Below are 27,111 nucleotides of genomic sequence, written 5' to 3'. Positions count from 1 at the left end.
AGAATGTATGCCTTGATTGGACATTTGTTTAGACAAGGAGGACACGTTTACAGATATTATATACTATAGATTGCTATACACGTTACATAAATGCTGCTGTTTTGACAAAATTTTCCATGAAGTGAGCATTAAATATCTAAAACTTTGGGCAGGGCTATAATTTTTCTTTTCTGTGTGTTTTCTTTTTCAGCATTTTATTTCTAAACACATGTGGCATTTTTATGCACTTGATGAAATATGATTCTAAAGCTCAAGCTTTCTTCTGATGCAGTTACCCGCAAAGAGTATCAAAATTAAAGGCTGCGGTAAGATATATGTTTCATAACCCTGAGGATGTGAGATGGTTCAAGGTAAGAGAATCTATTTGCATAAATAATATATATATGTGTGTGTGTGTGTGTAGAGACTGTCTACATTCATCATGATTGGGTTTTTTATGTGACTTTTTTTTTGACGTGGGTGTTGGATATTGCAGCCTGTGGAAGTGTGGACCAAATGTGGTCGTCGGGGTCGCATTAAAGAACCTGTCGGTACACATGGTATGGTGCTTATTGTAACAAGATAAATCTTTTAGAAATGAAATGGTATTTGTTCCATCCTAACGTCAATAAGGCTTGATATAATGCAGATTAAGGCTGCTGATTGATGCTCTCTACCATGCTTTTGATATGATGTTTATTTGTTCCTTTTTTTTTCCCACTTTTAATTATAACACTGAAAACATTATTTAGCTTAGCTATTAGTACTTTTCCTTTCGGTACCATCACCATTTATGTTGATCTGAATACTGTCACCTGCATTATGTTAGGAAGATTATTTGGTGATTGACAAACAAAATAAACATATAAATGTTTTGCATTTATGAAGCTATTTAACATTGAAGACCAATGGAATGTTAATGTTTAGTCGTGGGGCTGAGATGATGACCTGAATGTTGAATCTAATATAGACTAATTGTGCTACTACTCACAGTAATGATATTAAAGTGTTTTATAAATGAAAAGAAAAGCAAAAGACTAGAAAGGGGATTTTTCAAATTTTGTTTGGGATCTATGTGGGGAAAATAAATAGAAACGTTTATGTAATCTATAAATCTTTGTGGTGATCTGTCAAATTTCTCATTGTATGCAAATATCCTTAGATTGCCTTGTTTTCAAGGTCTTGTATGGATGCCAGAGAATAATCATATTCCTGTGGTGGGGAATGTGTCCATGACAGAAAATGGTGGCTGTCATTGATATCGATGATACAAAATTAAAATGGCATCATTTGATCCTCGAAGCATTTTCAATCCTTTTATTATGAGTTCTAATTTTTTGTGATTTATTGCTTTTTCTTTATTGGGGGATCTGGATGTGTATAGTTTATACTCTTTTTTTTTTAATGAAGATTAGAACTGTATTTGCATACCTTTGTCCCATGTAAAATTCCAAACATGCCCACTATATGAAATTGTCAATTAAAGGACTCTAATACCCGTTGTTTTTGTAACTTATGTCATGTCTTGTTGCATTTATTGAGTAATTAAATGGTATTCTCTTCATTTTTGGCTCAGGGGTGATGAAGTGTATTTTAAATGGGGTCCTTCAGCAGAATGACACCGTGTGCATGAGCCTATTCAAGCGTGCATACCCCAAGTGGCCAAACCATCGCTCTCCAATTCTTGATGCCTGATCAACTGTGGTTGGTGACCAATCCTGTACAGTTGAGTCTGGAATTTGGAAGAAAGCCATGCTAGTGCTGGGAATGAAGCTTCTGTGGTTCAGAATGTTGGTTCCAATTTCATGTTTGCTGGTAACCTTGCGTGCAGTTGGAGTGACATGGGGTTCATTGCGCCTTCTTTTTTTTTAATTTCAATATTGGTTTCTCTTTAACATATATTCTTTGAAATGTAGAACTTAAAATTTATAGCAATTAGCAAAAGGCAAGAGAGAGTAAGAGAGAGGGAATTTCCATGTCTTTTTTGTTAGCGCATATATAGTTGCAAAAACGTTTGTTACCGTAATAGAACGTTTATGCAGCATTTCATTCCTTAAAATGTTCAAGAGGGTGCTAAGTAGCAAGTATGCGTTTTTGCGAATGATTCATACATGCCCCTATATTCTGTTATGTCATTTACTAATTCCTAAAGGGCGTGACACGTGATGGTTGTGGATATTCATTGATATTGGGAACTCTGCTGTGGCATTGAAATGCGTTTAAAGATTGGGTCCGGTTAACGTGTGCTCTAAGGGCACACATTAAACTTTCTATTTTTAGAAATATTTTCTCGAAAATTGAAAAAGCTATCATTATTTTTTCAATTTTCAAGAAATTTTTTTCCAAAAATAGAAATTAATGATTTGAGTTTTAGTTTTTGGTTACGGAGATATAAAAGTAGAGCACAAAATGGAGTTATTTTATTTTATTTTTATTATTAAAATTTAAAGGATTTGAGGTTTGTTAATTAAAATTTAAAATAATTAGGTGTAAAATATGGTTTTAAATTCATAATAGCAAGCAGAATTGTTTTTGAAACCATAATAGCACAATTGACATTAATTAAAGGGTTAAAATATGGTTTCAAATTGAAATTCATGACTCATGATCACACAATTTGAATTATTTGAAGAGTTAGAAGAATGATGGGGAGAAGAAAAGCCTATATACCCAAGATTGCCAAGATCAAGATCGAGATCTTACGTAGAATTGTTGGAAGTAAGTGGGGATCGTGAACCATAAGATTTCACTTATTTTCAGATTTAAAGCAAAAAAATACATTAATAGTCACTTTGTATGTTGAATTTTCAATTTTCAAGTAAATTATGAAATCATCCAAAAAATAAATAAATAAAATTTGCATTGTATGATATAATTTGCATGACATAAATACTAATGAAACAAATATACTTAAGTTTTGACTTAATGTATCTAAAAAGTTAAACAAATGTTTAATTAGCAACCAAGTACCAAAATATTTATTAACATATATGGAAAATATTTTCCAACTTCTAAGTTTCAAGTTTAAAATCCAAAATAAGTTAGCAAATGAAATCCAAAGGTAGTTAGCAAAAGAAATCCAAAAGTAAGATGAATATTAAGGTGAAGTGAATATTTAATCATTCAAATTCTAATGTTCTTATAACCACCATCCTAATCATCATCATTCATTTCATCATCTATGTAGACATTGTATATTTGTATACTAGAGCTACAAAATAAATCAAAATACAACTTTACACTCAACTATTCAAGTTCTACCACTCAGCAACAATTACAGAGTATGCTCAAGAAAATAATCAATCAATATATAAATACAAGCAAAACTGATAAAATTATATATAAAAAAAAAATTAATAATATTAGAACACAAATTAGTATAATGATCAAACAAATTTAACAATACTATAGCTTAAAAGATAGCAAAGGCAATATAAAATTCTTCATTTAGAAATGATGAAGCATTCCTTCATTTTGATTACAAGTGAACTAGAAAGCATTTGCATATGTTAACATAATTTTCTAGGGAAAAAAAAAGTCATACCAAAAATAAAAACCCTTAATGCTTCATCAAAACCAAAAATTTATGCCATTAAAAAAAAATAAAAAATTTATTGTGAGGGCAAGTTGTCTGAGCACCTTTTTTTGGGTTATAGGCTTTGCCCAAGGATGATTAGACACCCGAGGATGGTTGAAGGTTCCATGCATATCTAATTCAGAAGATCGAGGAGAAAAGAGAAGATTGATGTAGCAGTCGAGATTCCCAAGGAGTAGAGGAACCTTGGGAATGATTTGGGGAGTCAACCATTTTGGAAGAATAAACTTTAGGGAAAGTAGCAAAGCCATATCAGCAATAGAAAGAAGAAAGATTTTAGAAGGAGACTGTTATCACTATATTAAATGCATTGCACCAAATCAGCTAGCCACATTTATGGAGAAATGACATTTGAACAGTGTCATCCCAACTCACAACTCCTCTCATTGCTTCCAGGAGGGCCTTGATGAGACAAGCATCTAAGGGATTTCCTAGAAAGTGAACAATTGGAGGGCTAGAATGCATGGAAACAGGACTATATAAAGAAATGGCCATAATAAAAATGGGGCACGAAATCTGAGAAGAAATGATAGAGGAACCCTCTGTATATAGATAAACTTGATTAATAAAAGAACATCCCATCCTCGGACTTGACCGAGGATCGATTTTTTCATCAATTTTTGTGTTAAATCTTATTGTCTTGGATCCAATCTGTTGAAGGCATGAACTTAATTATCATGATAGCTTGCTTGCTAGACTCAATTTCTAACAAATTTATTGTTTTGTGCTTTTTGGGTTAGCTTCCACTGTTCTTGGTGGGCCTAAATATCAAACTCAATCCTTACATATATGTTTTGGTAGAATCTATAGAATCTATAAAATCCTATATGATCCTACAATTTTTACGATTCTAGTGTAATCTTAAATATGTTGGTGAGGTGGAATCGTAAAATCGTGTGATCCTACAATCCATATCGCGATTTTGACAACTATATATATACCAAAATATATATATATATATATATATTTTTTTTTGAAAACGGAACTTTGCATTATGATTTAATGAGCATCAAAGTACAAAGCTTCTAATGTCGGTTGAGGAGACTCCTCAAACCAAATAGTCTCATCATTGATACAATTGGCAAAACGAGCAAGAGAGTGAGCAACGGAGTTGGCTGATTGAGCAACACATGACAGTGAACGGACTTGTAAGCCCGTAGCTAAACAGTGGATATCTGAGTATAAATGACCCAGCCTAGAATGCAGTAGCAAAATATTATACCAAAATATTATATTGTATAGATATTATAAAAAAATAAAAGAAATATGAAAAAATGTTAGGAAAAAAAGAGTGGTGTGGTTGATTACGTGGCGCTATAGGAGCTTTGCAAATTAAATGCAACGTGTCCATTATTATGTATAGTACATATTTGTTATGATAAAATGGTGATCACCGATTTACCATAGACAAAATTAACATATAGTGAGGTACATTAGAAAATTAGAAGCAGTATATTTCAATGTTTAAGCCAATCTATATTTGACTTCAATAGTCCATATCTCCCACTATTTTTTAAGATGTTTCTTCTATACATGTTGGATGCAGGTCATAATCACACAAATCACAAGAGAACACCCAGAATCGTCCTCGCTGTTTGCAAGAGTCACATACATATGCTTTGGCCATGTCTAGCTTAAGTAAATGTTCATGCTTTGTATCCTTTGTATGTCGAGGCAACGAATCTCCTTCCTTTTCCAAGGCTACTTCCAACTCTCCTAGCTTTGATTGAGTAAATGGGAAAGCCTTGGCACCATACAAGGAGATGATGGCCCGACCATTTGTGCCAACGATTTTTCCATCTTCTCCAATTAGGACTAAAGATGGAATCGCTTTGATGCTGAAAATCCTACATAGGTCACGTCGTGTTTTGTCCAAGTATGGTATAGCAAACCATGGCATGCTTTTAAGACTGAGATCAAATTCATAGAGGTCTCGATCTGTTGAGATGAAAATAATTTCGAAACAATTTTGTTCTTTGGAAGTAGTCATGATCTCATTGTAAGCTTCTAAAAGTTGTGAATTGAAGGTATGACAAGGTGGGCACCAATGTGCTCCGAAGTAGAGGCCTATTGTCTTACCAACAAGATCAGACACTAATACCTGCAAAGAGTCAAAACATGACAACTCTATTCCAAAGCATAAGCGCCCCCATCCCACCTTTAAAAAAAGGAAAATTATGACTTTACATCAACACTGTCTACACTTTGTACTCACAGTGTGTAAAATGTGGACATCGTTAGAAAATGTTGACATTGTGGACACTGTTGATGTTAAGTAATCCTAGTTAGCAGAAATATATGTACATCACCTTTCTACCATCCTTGTTTTCGACATGATTTCGTCCTTCATGTGCCAAAAGATCTTCTAATGTTCCTCCTTCAAGCTTTGCAGCATCAATAGCCTTCAGTTCCTCTCTTCTACTCCTTGTGAAGGGAAATGCTTCAACCCCATGATCTTCAATTAACCCAATCAAGTCCTCTTGATCAATAGATGTTATTTCATCCCAAGTCAATGGAATTAATGATGGAAGATGTTTAACATGGCACATATTGAGCAATCGTCTATTGAAATTCACATCAAATGGAACTGCAAGCCACGGCATGGACTTGAAGTTTTCCTTGAATTCATTTTCATTGTGATCAAAGGAAACAAACACAATCTCTATCTTTTCATATCTTGCTCTCAGGGTGTCATAAAGTTGTACCAGTTTGGGGATAAAAGTTTTACAGGGTCTACACCAGTTTGCTGAGAAGAGAAGGCAAGTTGTCTTACCATAACAAGATGATAAGGGTACCTAATTTCATGATCAGTGTTCACAAATTTCTATGTTAGTATTAAGATCTTATAACCAAGCTAACTAATTTATTAATTCTGGCAACCAGGAAGCTATTAAGGTTTTTTAGTATAGGTTCAAATTTCTTGTAGCAGCATAGACAATAAAGATGCTCGTAAGAGAAAATACCTTTGTTTCACGTATTGAAGAAAAAGAAATTAAAAGGTTACCTTTCCCTCGCCAGATAAAAGGAACTGAACCCCTTCAGCTGCAAGGATTGTCAAAATGTTTCGGCTATCCATACATTTGGCTTGGTAATTAGGCACTGCCATTAGAGCTACCAAACAAAGCTGCTATCCACTCTTCCTTCAAGAAAGTTTACCGATCAAATTGATTTAAATAGTAATGAAACTGTAACGATCAAAGAAGCGTCTAGTATTGCTTTGCATTTTTATTTTTATTCTTGTTGGAGTTTATTCTCAACTGATTTTGGGAGGTGGAGGTGCTTCTTTCAGACAAAATGTCTACTTGGGGAGATGAGCCTACAAGACACCTATTTTACTTTATGAAGTGTTAGATAAGGAACAAATGCCAATCGAAGCATATTCCCACTGGAGGATGCAGATTCAAATGGCCTTACAAGTGTGCAGGTGGCCCTTGTGGATCACATTCTATCCGTGTGATACAATCTCTCTTTTTTTTCTTTTTCTTTTTTCTTTTTTTTCTTTTGTTTTTTTAGACTCAATATTGTTTCAAACTTAAGTTACATTTAGTCGGAGTGAAAATAGGGAAGACAGAAAATGGGGGAGAGAAAATAGGACAACTTTTGGGTGGGAAGGGTATTTCGTTGGAGTGATATTAGGGAAGAGTAAACAGGGGCGACACTAGCTAAGGCCAAGGGGGTTCAAATAAACCCCCTAACTTGGCAAAACAATATATATATATATATATGATGCCAAAAATCGTCAGTAAGTTGCACAGTTCTCACACGCTCTAGACAACACCTGCAAAACAGAAACAAAGAAGACCTTGTAGAGAGTACCGGTGTGGTATCAGCCAAATACCCTTCGAATGTCAAGTTAGAGAACTTTCACAACTCTAGAGTGCCAAAGCTTGGGTAAATTATGCATATCTTGATTTGTGAGGGCTTTGGGGTTTTTATAGTAGCGTAGAATTGACATCCGTTCCTTGGCGGAGAGAGTCTTTCCTTGTAGGGAAGATCCTCATTAATACGTGTATCTTGAGGGATCCTTTCCTTGTAGGGTTCCTTTTGATTAGGGTCAACTGTGGGGCATAAGATGTTTCCTTATATACTCATTCGTGGAGGCCAAGTAAGGCCATGTTGGACCCATCACTAGCTTCTTTCTCCCCGTCAATTTCCTTCCGTCAACTTCTTATCTAGGCATCCTAGTTGTCTTACACAGATGTTGTCGGCTTTGAAAAGGACTTATCGGCCTTACAATATTGTCATTTACTTCTTTAAATGCATAGTATGGCTAACGGGTTCTTTGTGGCCGACGATTCTAACTCATGTGAATGAGTTTAACACCTTTTTCAAAATTACCCTTATCAACTGCCCCCTACTCCATGGCCCCGTTGGCTTTAGCTGACGGGTTATGGAGTTTGATTCGTAGCTTTTTTATATGTTAAGGAAAAGGTGTGTTCATTAATGGTTCCTCGAGCAGCCATCATTTACTGCTTAGGACACGTGGCACAGGTTGGTTGGCCTCGTTTTTTAACAAAAAATGTCGCTTCGTTTCCTGTGTATTTTTGTCCTATAAATATCTCACCTCTTTCTCATATTTCTCCTTATTTCATCCTTGCAAACCCTAAGAGAAAAAAAGCTGTCATCCGTCACCTTGTTGCCATCACTTTGTGGATTCCATCATCTCCAAAGTTGTCATTTCATCCTATAAGTCCTCTTTTCCCTTCGTTTTCTTTTTACTTTGGCTCTTGTAGTTTAGTTGGCACTTCTATAAAGACTCGTCAAATAGGTTCTTAGATTACTTCATCGCTTGTAGGTGAATAGACGTCTAGAGAAGCGACGAGTGAACAGTCGTTAGTTCGTGAGGGAGTGGGCTACGACGAAGTCTTCCAGTCAAGTCATAAGTCCAAGGAGGGTTTTTCTTAGTCATCAGAGAGGGAAACGGCCACCCATTCTCCTGACGACGAAAGGGAAAGTTATGATGGAAGGGAAGGTGAGGAAGAAGAAGGAGAAGAGAGTGAGGATGAGGATGATGAGGGAGGAGAGAACGAAGAATATGGGGGAGAAGGTGACAGGGACGATGGTGAGGGTGATGAGAGAGCCTCTAAAGGAGGAAGTTCAGGAAGCCTCGGGGATGGCCACACTCGTCCCTTTATTCTCCCCAAAATTTGGACTGTCAATGACTTCAAGCCAACAATGACGACCAACATCTTTAAGAATTTACGGGGCCGTTTACAAATTCTTGACCATATCCCAATTTGTCTTCCCGGGAAGTTTGAAAAGTGCTACTCAGGGAAGACCGCAGATGTCGACATGTACAATGCCATGTTCGCGGCAGGACTAAGGTTGCCACTGATGACATTGCATCGTCAGTTGGCTAATTTTCTAGGACTATCCGTCAGCCAGATTGCTCCCAATGCTTGGAGGGTATTCATTGGAGCTGAAATCCTATAAGGTCTTCTAAGTGGTGGGAATCACCAGCTTTCACTGGTTGATTTCTTTTGGTGCTATAGACCCCAAGCACATCATCTCATCTCGAGGGATATACCATTTTGCTGCACGAAAGAAAGAGCTTAGGCTTGTGTCAGATATGCCTGATTCCAATAGAAATTTGAAGGGTAGACATTTCTTCGTTCAGGGGATGAATTAGGTATATTTTCCAGAGGAATGGGTTACAATGCCTCATGGCTTCGACAATACTTGGGGTATTGTCAAAGACTCAGGTTCAGCATTGTCGATTTTTTTTTTCTTTTACTTCTTTCTCTATTTAGTTAAGTATTTAACGTCATCATTCCTCTTTTTCAGCTAGTGTTCGTCCGCGTATAACTGACGAGCAAGAGGCTTTAATTTGTCGAGTTCTTGAGATTCCATTTGAGGAACGAAAATGCAGGGACTTGATCACTCTTGATACGCTACACGCCTACTATGGTGGTCTAGAGCCAATGCCTGCAGCACGTAGATTGAATAGTTACTCTCGTCTACGTAAGTCTTTCCTTACTTATTTCTTTTTGTTGTTTTCTTGTCATTTTTGTATCTAACTCCTGTCCTTTGTCCTTTCCAAAAATGGATGTAGCCAGACAGAAAGCATTGGTGAGGGCGTCAGCTGCAGCGCGTAAAAAAGAGGAGAAAAAGGAGAAAGTGTCCTTGTCAGGCCCTAAGGTCGTGGGAAGGGTTCACCAAAATGGAAAGCCGAAGGGAAGGATCATCGTCCCCTTAAGAAAGGAACGGTCACTCCTGGCGACAAACAGTCCAAAAAGTTGTCGCCTCCTAAGCCAAGTCATGGAGCTAGCAAAGGCCTAATGATGATGACAGGCCCCATCACCCAGGGAACTCGTCGTCTCCTTACATATAAGGGATATGCTGTTGAGATGGTTGAGTCAATCATCAAGGAGACGAACATGAACCCCTGCGCCAAGCAGGAGATGAAGGATCTAAGGCGTTGGGTCTTTTTGACCTCTCTAAGGTATGTTCTTTTCCCAGACTCTTTTATTTTGTTGTTTATTCGTTAGTTGACGATTGTAACTCTCTTTTAGGCACTAGTTCGTATGAAGGCCCTGGAAGATAGGTATGTCGCTGAGGAAGGGGTGATCAACTGTCTTAGGAAGCGTAACGAGACCTTGACCAATGAACAGGATCAATACAAGGACGCCCTTCATACTCTTAACAAGGAGGCGACGGCTTTGAACGAAAAGCTAAAGGAGGAGACCAATTAGCCAGAAAAGGAGCAAGAGGCCAAGGCAAACTTAGAGAAGAAGTTGATGGCTCTTTGTGGGCAGGCAGAGACGGCCAGGGCTGACATCGTAACAGAGTTCAAGGATTCACAGCCTTTTATTGATGCATGTGCCATTTACTATGGTAATGGGTTTGAGGATTTCCTGAAGAAGGTCAAGTTCGTCTACCCACACTTAGATCTATCCAAAGTCACCATGGACAACCCCTTGCCGTCGACTCTTGCGGGTGGTGACACCGTCAGTGAGGAGACCAACGACTCTACTTAGTCAAAGCGGGATCCAAAAGACAACGGTGTAATTCTTGCTCAACTTGTTGTGGAGAGGCCCGTCACTCCCTTGATCCCGTCTATCGAAGATCCTCCTCAAGATGTTGAAAACCCTTCTACTCAGGACGCCCAAAATCCTCCTTCCAAAGACGACGAGAATCCTCCAATTCAGGACATCTAGAACCCTTTAGTTTAGATTTTTTTATTTTTAATAATAATTTCTAATGTATTTCGTCCTATTTTCAGACAATATTAAGTGCCCTTCTGTTTTTGGGCTTTGTTTGTAAACACTTCACTTATTTATGGTGTATTTTTATTATTTTACATCCATCACTCTCAGTATATTTTCCCTCTGTGTTGGTCTTTATTATGAGATATATGTATGTCCATCTGGTTTTGTGCATACATGTTAAGATGTACTTGTCTCCCAAACGACTTGGTAGGTATCCAGGACGTCTACTTTGGTGGACCTACCCACCTATAAACTTAACATGGATTCATCCACTTAACAATGAACTCGTCCACTTGTAAACTTAATAATTTCAAGGCATCCTCACAGGATGAACTTATCCCCTTGTGGACTTAATAATGAACTCGTCCATTTGTGGACTTAATAATTTCAAGGCATCCTCATAGGATGAACTCATCTACTTGTGGATTTAATAATGAACTCGTCCACTTGTAGACTTAAATAATTTCAAGACATCCCTATGGGATGAACTCGTACTCTTGTGGACTTAATAATGAACTCGTCCACTTGTGGACTTGAATAATGAACTCGTCCACTTATGGACTTAAATAATTTCAAGGCATCCCCATGGGATGAACTTGTCCTCTCGTGGACTTATGATGAACTCGTCTACTTGTGGACTTGAATAATGAACTCATCCACTTGTGGCCTTAGTCACAAATGTAGTTTTGTAGAGGCACCTATATACACAGGTCATATCTGAATAATTCCTCTTATTATGATAAATGCGTGCATAAGTAAAAAATTATCCTTAAGAGAATAAAAAGTTGCCTTTATGGCTTAAAAAGTACTGTAGATAGCAAAAATTAATTAAAGGAAAGTAAACTGGTAGCAAAAATTAACTAAAAGAAAGTAAACTAGAAATGAGGAGTGTTGTTCTTCGTGCCATTGTCTGCTGGTAGTATTTCTTCAAGTGCTCCGTGTTCCATGGGTGGTGCAACTTTTTTCCGTCTAGTGTCTCCAGGTGGTAAGTGCCTTTCCTTTGCCATGAAGCAATCTTGTAGGGTCCTTCTCAATTAGGTCCTAACTTTCCCTAGGAGAGATCTCTTGCAGAGCCCATCACTTTTCTTAATACGAGATCTCCAATCTAGAAGTCTCTATGCCTGACTCTTGAGTTGTAGTGCTTGGCAATAAAGTTCTGGTACCACGCTAATCTTTGTTCAGTCGTTGCTCTGACCTCATCTACAAAGTCAAGCTGTAGGTGCATAGCTTCGTCGCTCCTACCCTCGTCATGGTTTCCCACTTTGTAGCTTGTGAGTCTGACCTCAGCTGGGATGACGGCCTCGCTCTCGTATGCCATCCAGAACAGCATTTCTCTTATAGGTGTCCTTGCTGTCGTCCTATATGCCCATAGTACACTCGACAATTCTTCTAGTCATATACCTTTTGCCCCCTCGAGTTGAGTCTTAATGATTTTAAGTAAGGATCGGTTCGTGACCCCAACTTATTCGTTAGCCTGAGGGTGGGGGAGGAGTAGTGGTTATTTATCCTTAATTGTGAGCAAAAGTTCCTGAAAGAGTCGTTGTCAAACTATTTACTGTTATCTGAGACCAAGACTCTAGGGATCCCGTATCTGCAGATGATGTTCCTTTAGACGAAGTTTTGTACATTCTTCTCTGTGATGCTGGCCAGGACTTCAGCTTCTACCCATTTGGTGAAGTAATCTATGCCGACTATTAGGAACGTCAACTGTCTTATTGCTATTGGGAATGGGCCCATGATGTCTAGTCCTCATTGAGCAAAAGGCCATGAGGCTATCATTAGGGTAAGCTCTTTTGTTGGCTGTCTGATGACGTTGCTGAGCCTTTGACATTTGTTACAGGCTTTGACATAAGCCTGGGCATCCTTCTGCATAGTAAGCCAGTAGTATCCAGCTCGAATCAGTTTGTGCACTAATGACCGCAACCCTAAGTGGTTCCTTCAGATCCCTTCGTGGACTTCTCTCATGACATTGTTCGTTTCTTCAAGGCTCAAGCACCTTAGAAACGGGCGGGAGAATCCTCTCTTGTATAAGATGTCCTTTATCAGAACTAATCATGCTGCTTGGACCTTCAGCTTCCTTACTGCCTCCTTGCTTTCGGGTAGTGTGCCGTTTTTCAAGTAAGAAACTATCGGCATAGTCCAGTTGCTTCTTGAGTCTATTTCCTGCATGCCGATGCCATTTATCAAAGGTGAGAGCTAAATAAAAGAAAGTACCTTACTTGGGATAAGCATGTGTTTCGCTGAGGCAGCTTTGGCAAGGTGATCAGCCTTCTCGTTTTCTTCTCTAGGGACTTAGACGAACTTGGCCTGCAACTCGCCTACTCGTCTCCTCACCTGCTCTAAATACTTCTTCATCTTTTCCCCTTTGCATTTGAAATCACCGTTTACCTGACTGGTGACCACCTGGGAGTCACAATACACAATCACACTTGTTGCCCCTGCACCTTTAGTGAGATCCAGTCCTGCTACTAAAATTTTGTACTCTGCTTCATTGTTTATTGTAGGGAAGTTGAGATAAGCCATGCATTCGATTTCATCTCCTTCTGAGGAATAGAGCACTACACCGGCTCTGCCAGCTTGCCTGTTAGATGACTTGTCCGTGTGGATGATCTATGAGGATGTTCTTCTGCCCCTTGGCCTTCCGTATTGGTGAACTTCGAAACAAAATTGGCGACCACTTGTCCCTTTATGGCAGTACGGAAACATTATTGTATGTCAAATTCACTCAATTCTGTTGCCTATAGCGTCATTAGTCCGATGGCTTTGGGATTACCTATTGCTCGCCGTAGAGGCTTATCAGTTAGGTCGACCACAGTATGGGCTTGAAAGTAAGGCTTGAGCTTACGGGCTAAAGTGACTAAAGCGAAGGTGAGCTTCTCCATCGGTGGGTACCTTTTCTTCATGCCTCAGAGTGCTCAGTTGGTGTAGTATACGGGCTTCTGCACCCTGTCTTTTTCCCTAACTAGAGTAGCGCTGATGACAGCCGGGGATACAGCCAAGTAGAGGAATAATTCTTCCCTCGGTTTGGAAAGACTTAACAGCAACGAGGAAGAGAGGTAGGCCTTTATATCCTTAAATGCTTGTTGACACTCGGCTGTCCACTCAAACGACTTCTTTAGTGCGCAGAAGAAAGGTAGGCACTTGTCCGTTGCCTTTGATACGAACCTATTGAGGGCGGCCATCTTGCTATTAAGGCTTTGTACTTCTTTCACGTTCCTTGGTGGTGCCATCTCTATTATGGCCTGGATCTTGTCTAGGTTGATTTCGATTCCTCTCTGAGACACCATGAACCCTAGGAACTTTTCAACTGTCACCCCAAATGCACGCTTACTTGGGTTGAGTTTCATGTTGTAAGAGCGTAGGGTGTCGAAGGTCTCCTTGAGATCGTCCAAATGGTCCTCCTCCCTTCAGCTTTTCACTAGCATGTCGTCAATGTAGACTTGGACATTTCTTCTGATCTAATGTGCAAACATTTTATTCATGAGCCTCTGATATGTTGCGTATGCGTTCTTGAGGCCAAATGACATTACTTTGTAGCAGAAAAGGTATTGGCTAGTGACGAATGAAATCTTCTCTTGATCAGTTTTGTCCAGCTTTATCTGGTTATAGCCAGAAAAATCATCCATGAAATTCAGCAATTGGTATTAGGCTATAGAGTCTACTAAGACATCAATTCTTAGGGCACGCCTTGTTTAGGTCTGTAAAGTCTATGCACATCCTCCACGTTCTGTTGGCTTTCTTGACCATTACTACGTTGGCTAGCCAGTTAGGATAGTAAACTTTTCTAATGAAGTCTACATCTTGCAACTTGCGGACTTCTTCCGCTATGGCTCGGTCTCGTTCTTAGGCGAACACTAGCTTCTTCTGACGAATAGGGGGAAAAGTGGGTGACATATTCAACTTGTGCACCATGACTTAAGGGTCGATCCCATGCATGTCTTTATGACTTCAAGCAAAGAGGTCCTAGTTTTCTCTTAGGAATGACGTAAGTGCTTGACAAATTGGCAGACTGGAGAGGGTGCATATCCTAGTCGTTCACTCGGGCCTAGAGTTATGAAGGAGTATCTCCTCCAATCCTTCAATGGGTTCTGTGACCACCCTCTGTTCTTCAATGTTCATGTTCTGCAAGTGGTCGTCCATCCCCAGCATTGCTATGTAGCACTCTAGTGCTGCCACTTGGTCCCCACGTACATCTCCTACTTCATACTCAATGGGGAATTTGATCATCAGATGGTAGGTCGAAGTCATAGCCTTCCACAAGTTGAGAGTAGGTCGACTTAGGATGGCATTATAAGTAGATGAGCAGTTGACAATAAGAAATGTAACATCCTTAGTGATCTGCTAAGGGTAATCATCAACTGTTACGAGCAATGTGACTGCGCCGAGGGGATATACTCTTGTTCCTCTAAACCCTACGAGCGGGGCGTTGGTAGAAATCAGTCGTTCTCTCTTAATTCTCATCCGTTGGAATGCTGGGTAATAGAGGATGTCAGTAGAGCTAATCTCCTACCCATATGCTAACAACGAGTGCATGTCGTGTGAGTGGTGCAAGCGTCGAGCATCTTCCTCCGTGAACCCAATTACAGGGTTGTAGATTTGTGCCATTTTTGGGACGAAGCCTATCAGCTGGACGTTCTACACCATCTGTAGGTAGATTTTGTGTGCCTTTCTGGATGAATTGGAAGCTGTGGTTCCCCCTACAATCATCCTTATTTCTCTTAAGGGGCCTCGGATGCTCGTTTTACCTCCGGGCAGCCTATTTTTGTGGTGGGTCTATCCTTTCCTTGTTGACAAACTTTTACAGCTTTCCTTGTTTAATAAAGGCTTCTATCTGTTACTTTAAGTTGTGGTAGTCGAACGTATCATGACCGTAATCATGGTGAAAATGGCAGTACTTGTCTCTGGACCTCTTACTAGGATCTCCTTTCAGCTTTCCAAGAAATTTCAAGGCTTCTTCATCCTTGATTTGCATCAGGACTTGGTCGATTGGGGCAGTTAGTAAGCTGAAGCTTATAAACCTCCCCGTGGGGGGTTTGGAGTGCTTATCCTCCTATCGATCTCTGGTTCTAGCCATTTTTCGGCCCTTATCTTGCAGTGAGTCCTCTTGTCTTTCCCTCTTCTTGGGCCTTTCTTCTCGGGCCAGCATCGCATTTTCTGCATTCATGTACTTAGTAGCCCTGTAAAGTACATCCGATATGATTTCTGGGTCATTCTTATATAATGAAAATAGAAACTTCTCCTTCTATAAACTGTTGATAAATGTTGCCACTAGTATCTTATTGTCAGTTTCATCAATTGAAAGGGCCTTCTTGTTAAAGCAAGTTATGTAAGACCTTAACGTCTCATCCTCCCATTGTTTGATGTTCATCAGGCAGGCAGTGGACTTGTTATACCTGTGCCCCCCGATAAAGTGCGAGGCGAATTGCGTGTTCAACTCCTTGAAGGTGCTGATGAAGTTTGGCAGCAGCTTGCTGAACTATACCCTTGTGGGACCTTTCAACGTAGTTGGAAAGTCCTAGCATCTACCATGCCTTGCAAGTGCATCAAGGTTTTGAAAGACTTCAGGTGATCTAAGAAATCCTTAGACCCATCGTAAGCCTTTACTTGTGGCATGTAGAACTTCGGCGGAAAGGGAAATGAAGTGACTGATGCAGTGAAGGGTGAATCCGTTCAATGGACCAACTTGTGAGGTCGTTAGACACCTGTCCCTTGAAGGCGTTCATCATGAAATCCATTCATTTCTTCATCATCTGCGTTTCCGCGACCATGTATGGTAGAGCCATATCTGCGGTAGATGGACGGCTTGTATCCTGTCACTCTTGTCTGCTTGGAGCATTGTTGCCCTCTAGCCCTTCTTTGTCCCTTCTCTCAACGCTAGTACCTTCTTGGTCCTCCTCCTAAGTGTTAAGCCATGCATTCTTTTGGCACAATTGCTCTTCTAGGTCATGGTTTTGCTTGGTGAGGTGTTCCACAGCCGCGACGAGAGTCTGAACCTGTCTCTCGAGGGCAGTGGTACGTGGTTCGTCTCCTTAATTATTGTTGGTGGTCACCATTGAGCAAGTAAGTACCATGCCACTTTTTGTTTGGGAAGCAGTAGTATGGCTTACACAATTTTTTCCACAAATGGCGCCTAATGATGGTGCCAAAAATCGTCAGTAAGTTGCATAGTCCTCACATGCTCTAGACTACACCTGTAAAACAGAAATAAAAAATACCATGTAGAAAGTACCGATATGGTACTGGCCAAATACCCTCCAAAGGTCAAGTTAAGGAACTTTCACAATTCTAGAGTGTCAGAGTTTAGGTAAATTATGCGTACCTTGATTTGTGAGGGCTTTAGGGTTTTTATAATAGCGTAGAGTTGACATCCGTTCCTTGGCAAAGAGGGTCTTTCCTTGTAGGGAAGATCCTCATTAATACACGTATCTTGAGGGATCCTTTCCTTATAGGGTTCCTTTTGATTAGGGTTAACCATAGGACACAAAATGTTTCCTTATATACTCATTCGTGCAGGCCAAGCAAGGCCATGCTAGACCCGTCACTAGCTTTTTTCCCCTCGTTAGTTTCCTTCCGTCAGCTTCTTATCTAAGCATCCTAATTGTCTTACACAGATGTTGTCGGGTTGGAGGTGAGTCGTCAGCTCTGAAAACGACTCGTCGACCTTACAATTAATGGAAATATGAATGTACGCAGCGGAAAATTAACAGATCTACTTCATTCGCAATTGATAACATGTGCTATGTAAATTTCAGAATTCAAGAATAAGAGAGTGTCCCTTGATATGGTGAATTTCAAAAGCAAAGACTAGAATTTCTTGAGAACATTTTCAATCTTCACTTCAATTTCACTTGTGCCCAAGAAGGGTTATCTCTCAATCAGTTATATGTGTATATTCTAGAGAGAATGAAAAAGTGTCCAACACTCACATACATACCATTTCATGTTGTTGTTACTAAATTCTGTATGTTTCTCTCCTAATAACTGATTATTTAATTGGGCTAACCTTTTGGGCATTTCCAATTGGGTTTTAATATGTGGCTTGGAGTGGGACCAAAAGATAACAAATAAGACACTAGCTCCAATAGGTCTTGAGCTTTTCTGTTAACTCTTAACAAGTCCAAAGTTACCATTAATTATATTTAATACCACTATATAAATATAATTGCACTAAGCCTTATTAATAAATTATATCCCAGGACATTATTGTACATGCAACCCCTTCATAAAATATTCGTAGTAATACAAAGTCATGAATGTAGATCATCACTTTGTAAATTACTACATCTTAATCCTTGAGTACTTGGTTTAATCCTTTAAGTTATTCATCATATATTTCTGAAATCCAATTTCATAAATATATATTTTAGCAACTATTTACTAAAGTAGTTAGGCCTAACATTCTGAATGATAAACTCATTAAACTTATCTTAAGGGAATATTTTGTATCTCTGTTAAGAGACTATAAATTTCATCTTAAGAATATATGTTCCATCAACACTAAATGTGGCTGCCCAACATATTGAGGTTTTGACTATTACTTTAAATCTCACTCCTAATATATCAAAGCAACCTACACTTCATGATTAGGTCCATTATTCTCTCAAGATTAAGAATTCATGTAAATAGAAGTCATGAGATTTATTATTCAATTGACAATCGTTAAGAGAATAATAAATCTCATAGCGGTCCAGTTCAATATGTCTTAACTCTTAAAACGTATCAACATATCAAATAGAAGTTTCCACTTCCATGATTAAGACAAATCATCTTAGTTGATATGTTATAGTCTTCGCAGATGAAATGGTCAATTTCATTACAGACTACGAACTAAAATTCTAAGTTTATAAAAAACTTGTGATTTATATCTTCTGTGACTTTTTACATAAATCACATACTTTGCATCTCATAGACTATATGATAATGTTTAAATATTCATGTTACCATTATTTTAGATAATAATAAAACAATTTTATTAATCACAACATTAAGTCATACATAATAACATACATAGCATCATACAATATGATTTAAGGGCACTAATCCTAACAACAATATCTTCGTTTTCTCCTTTGAATGCATGGTATGGCTAATGGGTTCTTTGAGGCCAATTGTTCTAGCTCATGTGAACGAGTTTAACACCTTTTTCAAAATTACCCTTATCAATATATATAAAACATTTTATTTTTATTTTGTTTTGATCCCTTAAAACAAAAATTGAACACTTTGACCTTAATTTTTTTCAAGCACAGTAGAAATAACATTGAATATGATCTTTTTACCAATATCTTGGTATTTTTAAACAAAGAAAAAAGCTCAATGAGAAACCAATTTGATCTAAAACCTTAAAAATTAATTGTTAAATCTGAATATGCTTTTAATTTGTTATTTGTTAAGTAGGGATTGGGGATTGGGGGCATGGAACATGCCGAGAGTGATTGAGTGAAGACAAAAGAAAATGTTAACACAACAAAATTTTCTTTAGTGTCCATTTAAGAACAACTTATCTAACTTTTTGTTAAAAGTATTGTAGATAAGAGGTAAAAACTAAATAAAATAAGTAGAAACTTACATGAGACTCGCAAATAGTAGAAAAAAAAAAAAAAAACAATAAGTCGGCTTATAATCAAGACCCAAACACATACTTAATACACTTACAAAGAACAATATTTATCAAAGTTGAATTGAATTGTTATATAAAAAAATTGTAAAGAGTAAGACATACAAATAGATCAAATAATTCTGATCAATAATAATTAAAGTTCACTCAACAACAATAATTAATATGTTTATTTTATTTAGAAACAATAGATGATTTTCAAGATTTCATCTTAATAACAATAATTAGTACGTTCATTGTATTATGAAATAATATGCCAAATGAACTTATAATTTATCTTTTAGTCTCTTGCTAGTACTATGAACAAATTTGTAATAAGGAAACCTCATTGACCACAAGATTCATCTCCCATTCAAAATTCATATTTTTATTAATCCCCCTATAAAAAAAAATTTTAAAAAAAATCCTAAAGCTACTATGGAGAGAAATTATGGGACCCGACTGTTTTCTCCTTGAGCCCACCATTTTTTAGCCTCTAAATTAGATAATAAAAAAATGGAGAGGATAAGAGGTTGGATGGAAATTACTCATCTACCTCTTCATCTACTCCCCAAAACTAAATTCCACATTAATTTTTTTTTTTTTGGTGTACTTTGCTCTATGTTTGCTGCTTATTTTATTTCAAAAAAAAAAATATCTTTTATTAGTTGAACTAACTGAAATTCACAAATAATCTAATATTAGTGACACAATATTTTTCATAACTATTGTGATTCAAGCAATGTTACTTTAATTATAAAAAGACAAATGCTAAAAATACAAACTTTCTTATAAATCAAATTATGTGGTGAGTAGTTATCAACAAACGAAAAAATAATACTAATAGTAAGCTAAAATAAGAGCAAGTAATACTCATTTGTGAAAGACAGAAGCAGGCCCGGACCATGGTCTCATTATTTCTTCTAGGCTATCTTGCAGCCCGTCAAAAACACAAAAAGGCCCACAGAAACCAAATCCCCTAGGCCGTAGTGTAAGCTCAGCCCAAACCAACACTTTCAATTCTAAAAAGGGCATCAATGTCATTCACATCCACATAAAAGCAAAACCCTAGCACCCATTTTCTCTCCTTCATATCTTATACAAGTGCTCCTCCTGCCTTCCTCTTTCGTCTGCCGCTGCAATCTCTTCTCAACTTCACAAATGGTCTCTCTCTCTCTCTCTCTCTCTCTCTCTCTGCTAAACTGTATCTACTCTCTTTGTCTATATTTTTTAACTGTTTTCTAACTCTGTTTTTCTGTGTTTTCTAAAACACAATAAATAAATAAAACAATCTGTGCAGGCTTCCGAGAAGAAACTGAGTAACCCAATGAGGGAAATCAAGGTCCAAAAACTTGTCCTCAACATCTCCGTTGGTGAGAGTGGTGATCGTCTCACCAGGGCCGCCAAGGTTTTTCCTTTTACTCTTCTTATCAATTATATATACGTGTGTGTATGTGTGTGTGCGCATTTCTATCGTCACCTATGGTATCATGTAAATCCTGTGCTACCCCCAACTGGGTTTTGATTGTTTTTGGTTGGGATCTTGTATTTGATTATGTTTAGGTGTTGGAGCAGCTCAGTGGCCAAAATCCAGTTTTCTCAAAAGGTATGTTTTTTACGTCTTTTTTATTTTTGGGCTTTTAACAATTTTGTCTGTTTGGAACTCTTAAGAAAATAGAGAGAATGAGTTAGATCTCTGATTGTTTGGGAGTTTCAACAAGGGTTCTTATATTGACTTACTTTGATACATTGTCTTCTGGCTTAGTTGGATAAAATTTATGTTTTGGAATGTTGGATTGAGTTAGGCCTTTTTTTTTTTCTTTTTTTTTTTCTTTTTTTTTTCTTTTTTTTTTTTATGAGTTATTGTCTATAATTAAATAATGGGTTTTGGTTTATTTGGTTGCTGAGCAAAGATGGTAAAGAAATAGGAGCTGGTCTCCAATTTTGGATCATAAGTTTTTTTTTATAGTGTCCAAAAAAGGGTTCCTAATGGAACTACTTGTGCCTTCGTTGATTTGGGTTCTAAGTTTCTAGTTCATCATGTTTCCTCTTCCTTGATTTTCTCAGCAATCAAATGGCTGGTTTTGTTGATTGGTTGAGTTTTATTTTTTGGCTTCACAATGTGAAAATGCTGGAAAAGATTGACTACTGTTTTAACATTTTTCAATATTGAAGATTTCACACAATGTTGAATTGTTGGTACCATATCTTGCAATAAAAAGTAATTTTCAGATCTTCAATTTTTACATTTTTCTTTAACTAGCCAGTAGCTACTACTTGTGTAGAATACCAAATATATATGCATTCAGAAGGGAAATTTTGTCGTCCAAAAGCCAGTATTTTACTTTGGGTATTGATAAAGAATTGATGTTCATTAGGAAACATAGCTGCTGTTGGTTTCTATACTCCTTACTGTTGATTTTATATTAGGAAAAATTTCAACTTACCTACATGTGGTTTGGTTGAAATTTAAGTTACCTACCTATGGTTTAAAATTTGACGCTTTACCCACTTGAAGTTTGACCAAAATTTAAGTTGCCTACTTGTGGTTTGAAATTTCATGATGCAAGTGTTCCGATGGATACTTTTTTATCTTAGTTGATCTTGTATTTTTGTGTTTTTAGAGGAGAGAAACATAAAAGTGGACCAAATTACATATTTAGCTCTGTTTTTAATAGAGGTAGGTTATAGAAATCTAACTGAGCTAACTTTAAGTGGGTAAAGTGTCAAATTTCAAACCACATGTAGATAACTTAAATTTTGGATAAAGCCTCAAAGGATAAAGCCTTGCTAGTTTAAAATTTTGGAATAGCTTGAGTTTTTACTCTCAAGGCACATGTGAGACCTTGGAACTCTGCTTTGGAGGTCAAGTGGTGATTGTGGTGCATCTTGGGTTCAAAACATGTCTAGTGAAAAAGATTTGACAGTGTATCCAAAGTGATTTCCTAGGTTATCATCTGCGGAAATTGACGGTCTGTTTTTTTGCAATTTCTTTCTTACTGGTGGCAACCAGTGTCAGTTAATTTCATGTTTCTCTTGATGCTGTTCTGCTGTTTAATTCTTACATATTTTTTTGTCAATTGACAGCAAGGTACACTGTGCGGTCCTTTGGTATCAGGCGTAATGAAAAGATTGCATGCTATGTCACTGTTAGGGGTGAGAAGGCAATGCAGCTTTTGGAGAGCGGTTTGAAGGTGAAGGAATATGAGCTGCTGCGAAGGAATTTTAGTGACACTGGATGTTTTGGGTTTGGTATTCAGGAGCACATTGATTTGGGAATCAAGTAAGCTAATATGTCCTTGAAACTTCATTTATGCCTTTTTATTAAAAAATTTGGCTTCCATACGTTTAATGGTGTGTCAACTTGGTGCAAATCTGTTTGATTTTGAAATAGCCTAATGTAAACCTTGATTAATAGTAAATGATCTCTCTCTCTCTCTCTCTAGTATAATTATTTTACTCTTGCTAAAAACTTGGGGGAAAAACCCAAAAACATTTTCTTATATTATTGTTTTTGTGGTAACTTTCATGTTAAAAAATAGATTTTCATTAGAAAAGTAGTGATTCCTTGTATTATTTTTGGATGCATCATTGTGCTCCAGTTTAATATGTATTTTCATTTGTTGGTCATCTTATGAGCCTCTAGCCCAACCTGAGATGCATGTTTACTTTTTTTAAATAGCTATTGGGTGTTCCAGAACCACCAAGGTGAATAATTGCCAGGTGAAATTGAGCAAGATGAGTCTTTTTAACCAAACTGGCCACTGTAACTGTTTCAGTTTGTGATGTTTAAATTGTAGGGTGTTGAGGTTCATAAAGAACAAAGATTTTTTTATTTTTTGAGAATCAAAAAAAAAAAAAAAAGGCAGGGCAACAAGGATGGCAGGGCAAAGGATAGGGAATGGCATGTTGCACTGATTCTCTGTATAGTATACGACAAACCAACTTAATTTTCAACACTGTTGGGCTAATGTAATCAGCTTGGGATGGGATGATCAAATAACTAGTAATTTTTATTTAGGTGTAATGAATTGGTTATTGGGTAACTAACCAATAAAAAATCTAATCTGTTTTTGAGAAAGCTTATCCCAAACTCATAATGTTTCCTATGCATGTATGTTTGGTATCACTATAATGTATTATCTTTCACTCCCATTGTCATTTCCTTGTTTAATTGACCCACTTTAATCATTGTGTATAAAACTGGTAGGTTATTTTGAGTTACTTTCATTGTTGTGAATAGTGCTTCTTGTCTCAAATCTAAATGAATGATATACTTATTTGGTTTGGATGCACAGTCTGTTATTCTTATTCTTCCCTGTTATTTATTTGTTATCACTATGATTCAGGTATGATCCTTCAACCGGTATTTACGGGATGGACTTCTTTGTTGTGCTGGAGCGCCCTGGTTACCGTGTTGGCCGTCGTCGCAGGTGCAAGTCTCGTGTTGGGATCCAGCACAGGGTCACAAAGGATGATGCCATGAAATGGTTCCAGGTCAAATATGAGGGTGTGATCCTCAACAAGTCTCAGAATATCACAGGTTAATAGGCGTGGAAGATTTTGACTTAGGTTGTTATGTAGACCAGTGTTCTTTACTATTATTATCTTTCTTTTTCCAGTTTTGGGAGAGCTTGGGATAATGTTTTATGGGACAAAATCTGTTAATTTTTTGCTCCTTTATATATTTTCAGCAGTTTCAGCTGACATCTGAATCACTATCATGATAGTTATCTTCAGACAATTAGTTTTTCTATGATAATGAGTATTTTGCGTTTTGGCTTTCAATGCATTTAGCATTTTGCCTCTGCCTTGTCTATATAATGTTCCAATTATCCTTGAGCTATCCAGTGGATGATAAGGTCACAAAGTCTGGGGATCGCAGACTCTTGAATTTCAATGGCACCTTAAAATGTACAAGACTATATAGGATGACTGAATTCTCTCAAAATGCTTGTATCACCCATAGTGTGTTCTCTACTTACAACCCTTTAATTGGCTATAGTCCTCTTCCCATTGATTTTATTGTAGCCTATTGTTCTTTTATGTACTTTCCAACTTTCAGTTAGTCCTGGACCATTCTGACGTTATCGTCCTGGAATGTTGTTTTCTGAGGCATTAGGCCAAATCCAACGTTGGTAAATAATATTTAATTGGCTGTGTACTCATTGTCCGAGTTATAGCTTTTATTTATCCAGAATAAAAACTTGTAAAAAAGGTAGCTGGGCACTGGTTTGACACATTGAAAAAAAAATGCGGGTTGAATCCTCTTTGTCCTTTCAATTTGTGTTAAAGAGTTTTTTCTCTCAAAGAGTTAAGTTTCTAAGAAATGCAAGAATTAATGTGGGTATTTTTCAGAATTATTATCTGTAGAATTCAACAATTTGGTTGTATCTTAGAGACAAATTTGGTTGTATCTTAGAGACAAATTTTTGATAACTGAAGTGTGGGGGCAAATATTGTCTAAGGATAATAATTTTGTGCCTAGACTTTTGCGATAACTCTATTCCACAATCTATTTTGCATTTTATCTTCAATATAACATTCAGCCCATTAAAAGAATATGAATCCTTTAAAAAAAAGAAATGATATTTTCACTACATTTTTACAATAAATCTTAAGCGGCAAGTTGTTACCGGTTGTTATTGTTGGGGCTAAAAGTAATCTTAGTGTTTGGTTACTTATGATTTGTTGTGAAAATATTATAAAAATGTTGTAGATATAGCATATTTCTTAAAAAAAAAAACCAGTGGTAAACCTCGCTACATACCCACAACCCAAGATCAGTGAGAAAGCAACCAACAACCATCTTTGCAAATACAACCAAAACAAACCTAGTCATATAACCACTATAAACTCACAACAGACCCATACCAAACAAGACCACTGACAGCAAGTCGACCACCACCAACTAAAACCACAACGCTGAGACCCAAACCCATCAACCAACCACTGTAACCAAACTTGAAAATTACAACCCAAAACACACTGAAGTCCACCATGATCTCCACCATAATCACTGTGACCCAAAACCCACCACCCAACACCATGACCCAAATTGGAACAAACTGCAACCTAAACCCACTAATCTCTCCAAGCCATTGGTGGCAAAGTCAAAGAGAGAGAAGGATGAAAGAGAGAAGTGAGAGAGTAGCATTTGTGCTACAATGAGTTACTATTAAGCAGTTCACTCTATCACAAATGCTACTTTTTTAGCTTTAGCAAAACTAATGTAAGTATGTTTTTATTCATTGAGGTGCTAAAATAGCATTTTGAGTATTTAAACATACCCAATGCTAATGCTCTTAAAATGAGGAAAGATTGATTTAAATCAATTTAAATATGAAAATTGATGTTACAGTTGCAAAATCATTTTGTTCTTCTAATGATGAGTTGAGAAGCCACAATGAATTTGAGAGTTCTCTAATAAACAAATAAGCTACAATGAATTTGAGAGTACTCCTAAGGCTAGTCCACATCTACTTACACATTTACAAATCCCATCTCTAGTCCCATCTGCTTATCTCTACACTTGTGTATCCAAGCACAGACAATGATTTGAAACCGTGGCACTTAGGTGTTATACCTTGCTCCTCTGTGGCGATCAAGCCATTCTAGTGTGATCAGCTCCCTCCACCTCCCTCTCTAAACGCTCTTGTACATTTCCTTCATTCAATGGGTAGAGCAAAGGATGGAAAACATTTGTGTCCACCATGCATGTTTGATACAAATGATGGAAAAGAGGAACACACGTGCGCACACACACACATATACTTGAAAAGTAAAATGAGAGGATAGTAAAGATTATTTGAACTTACTATTATACTCCTATAAATTTTTTAATTATTACATAAGAAAAAAAGATTATATATATATATATATTTGTTTAATTAAGAAGAAAAATGAAATATATATATATATATATATTTTGTTGAGATTTACTATTATACTCATAAAATTTTTATTATTATATAAGAAAAAAATAATCTATTAAATTAATAAAGATAATTTAGTTTTTTTTTTAGTATAACTTAAAAACTAATTTTTTATTAATTATTTGTTTTATGCTTGATGTAGGAAGATGACATATGGAACCCAAATAATAGATTTTCAAAGCCCAAATGACATTGGGCCATGGGCTAAAACAGGCCAAAAACTTATCCTACCAGGATGAAAAGCCTTCCCATGGGTCCACACCTCGGAATAAGGACCAAAGAATGCGTTACCAAGGATCTAGTGAAGACCTCTCCAAATGGTCTATACCTTGGACCACGGACCAAAGGGCCCACCATCATGAATCAGATTATAATTTACCACGGATTTCATCCGAAGTGAAATGTATCTACCAGGCTAACAATGTTAGCTTAAATCCTGATTCTCATACTTTTGAGGAATAATTCCGATACGTACGTGGCTATCCAAGGATGCCTTCTAAAACTTCTTGATAAATCTACAACAACCCACCTAACACACTTGCATTTAATATTAGATAACTAATTAGAATAAGATAAGAAACCCCCAAAGTCTCTATTCATCGTAACATTGAGAAAAGAAGAGCCTAATGGGAAAGAAGGCTGTTCAATTGAATAAAGATAGCTCATGCTGGAGAAGAAAACAGAGCCCATTAAAAAAAGGCTAATGATGAAAAAAGGAGGAGGAGGGGGAATATAAAAGAGAGGAAACTAATGGCAAGGGGTGTGGGGGGGGGGGGGTGTTCGGATTTTAAGAAAGAA

General features: G+C 37.2%; 2 protein-coding genes and 1 long non-coding RNA gene across 3 annotated transcripts; 2 read left to right on the top strand and 1 right to left on the bottom strand.

Annotated features, from left to right (window-relative positions):
- Positions 1-216: 216 nt before the first annotated feature.
- Positions 217-2,038, top strand: LOC136070811 (uncharacterized). The gene is made up of 3 exons (XR_010632056.1): positions 217-350; positions 476-539; positions 1,556-2,038. It is a non-coding gene; the product is annotated as an uncharacterized LOC136070811 (long non-coding RNA).
- Positions 2,039-4,892: 2,854 nt separating this feature from the next.
- Positions 4,893-6,953, bottom strand: LOC111995862 (probable nucleoredoxin 3). Its single transcript, XM_024027810.2, has 3 exons — positions 6,579-6,953; positions 5,884-6,369; positions 4,893-5,675 (listed from the first exon to the last, which is right to left on the bottom strand). Exons 1-3 carry the CDS (start codon positions 6,678-6,680, stop codon positions 5,088-5,090), a joined length of 1,176 nt encoding a protein of 391 aa, XP_023883578.1. The 5' UTR covers positions 6,681-6,953; the 3' UTR covers positions 4,893-5,087.
- Positions 6,954-20,415: 13,462 nt separating this feature from the next.
- Positions 20,416-24,166, top strand: LOC111995849 (large ribosomal subunit protein uL5). The gene is made up of 5 exons (XM_024027795.2): positions 20,416-20,542; positions 20,679-20,786; positions 20,942-20,984; positions 22,466-22,661; positions 23,728-24,166. The coding sequence occupies exons 1-5, from the start codon at positions 20,540-20,542 to the stop codon at positions 23,924-23,926; spliced, it is 549 nt and encodes a 182-aa protein (XP_023883563.1). The 5' UTR covers positions 20,416-20,539; the 3' UTR covers positions 23,927-24,166.
- The last annotated feature ends 2,945 nt before the right edge of the window (positions 24,167-27,111 follow it).

This window comes from Quercus suber, unplaced genomic scaffold (genome assembly GCF_002906115.3).
Source record: "Quercus suber isolate HL8 unplaced genomic scaffold, Cork oak 2.0 scaffold_261, whole genome shotgun sequence".
Taxonomy (NCBI): domain Eukaryota; kingdom Viridiplantae; phylum Streptophyta; class Magnoliopsida; order Fagales; family Fagaceae; genus Quercus; species Quercus suber.
Note: the sequence above shows the minus strand (reverse complement) of the source record. Positions and strands in the feature narration are given on the sequence as shown.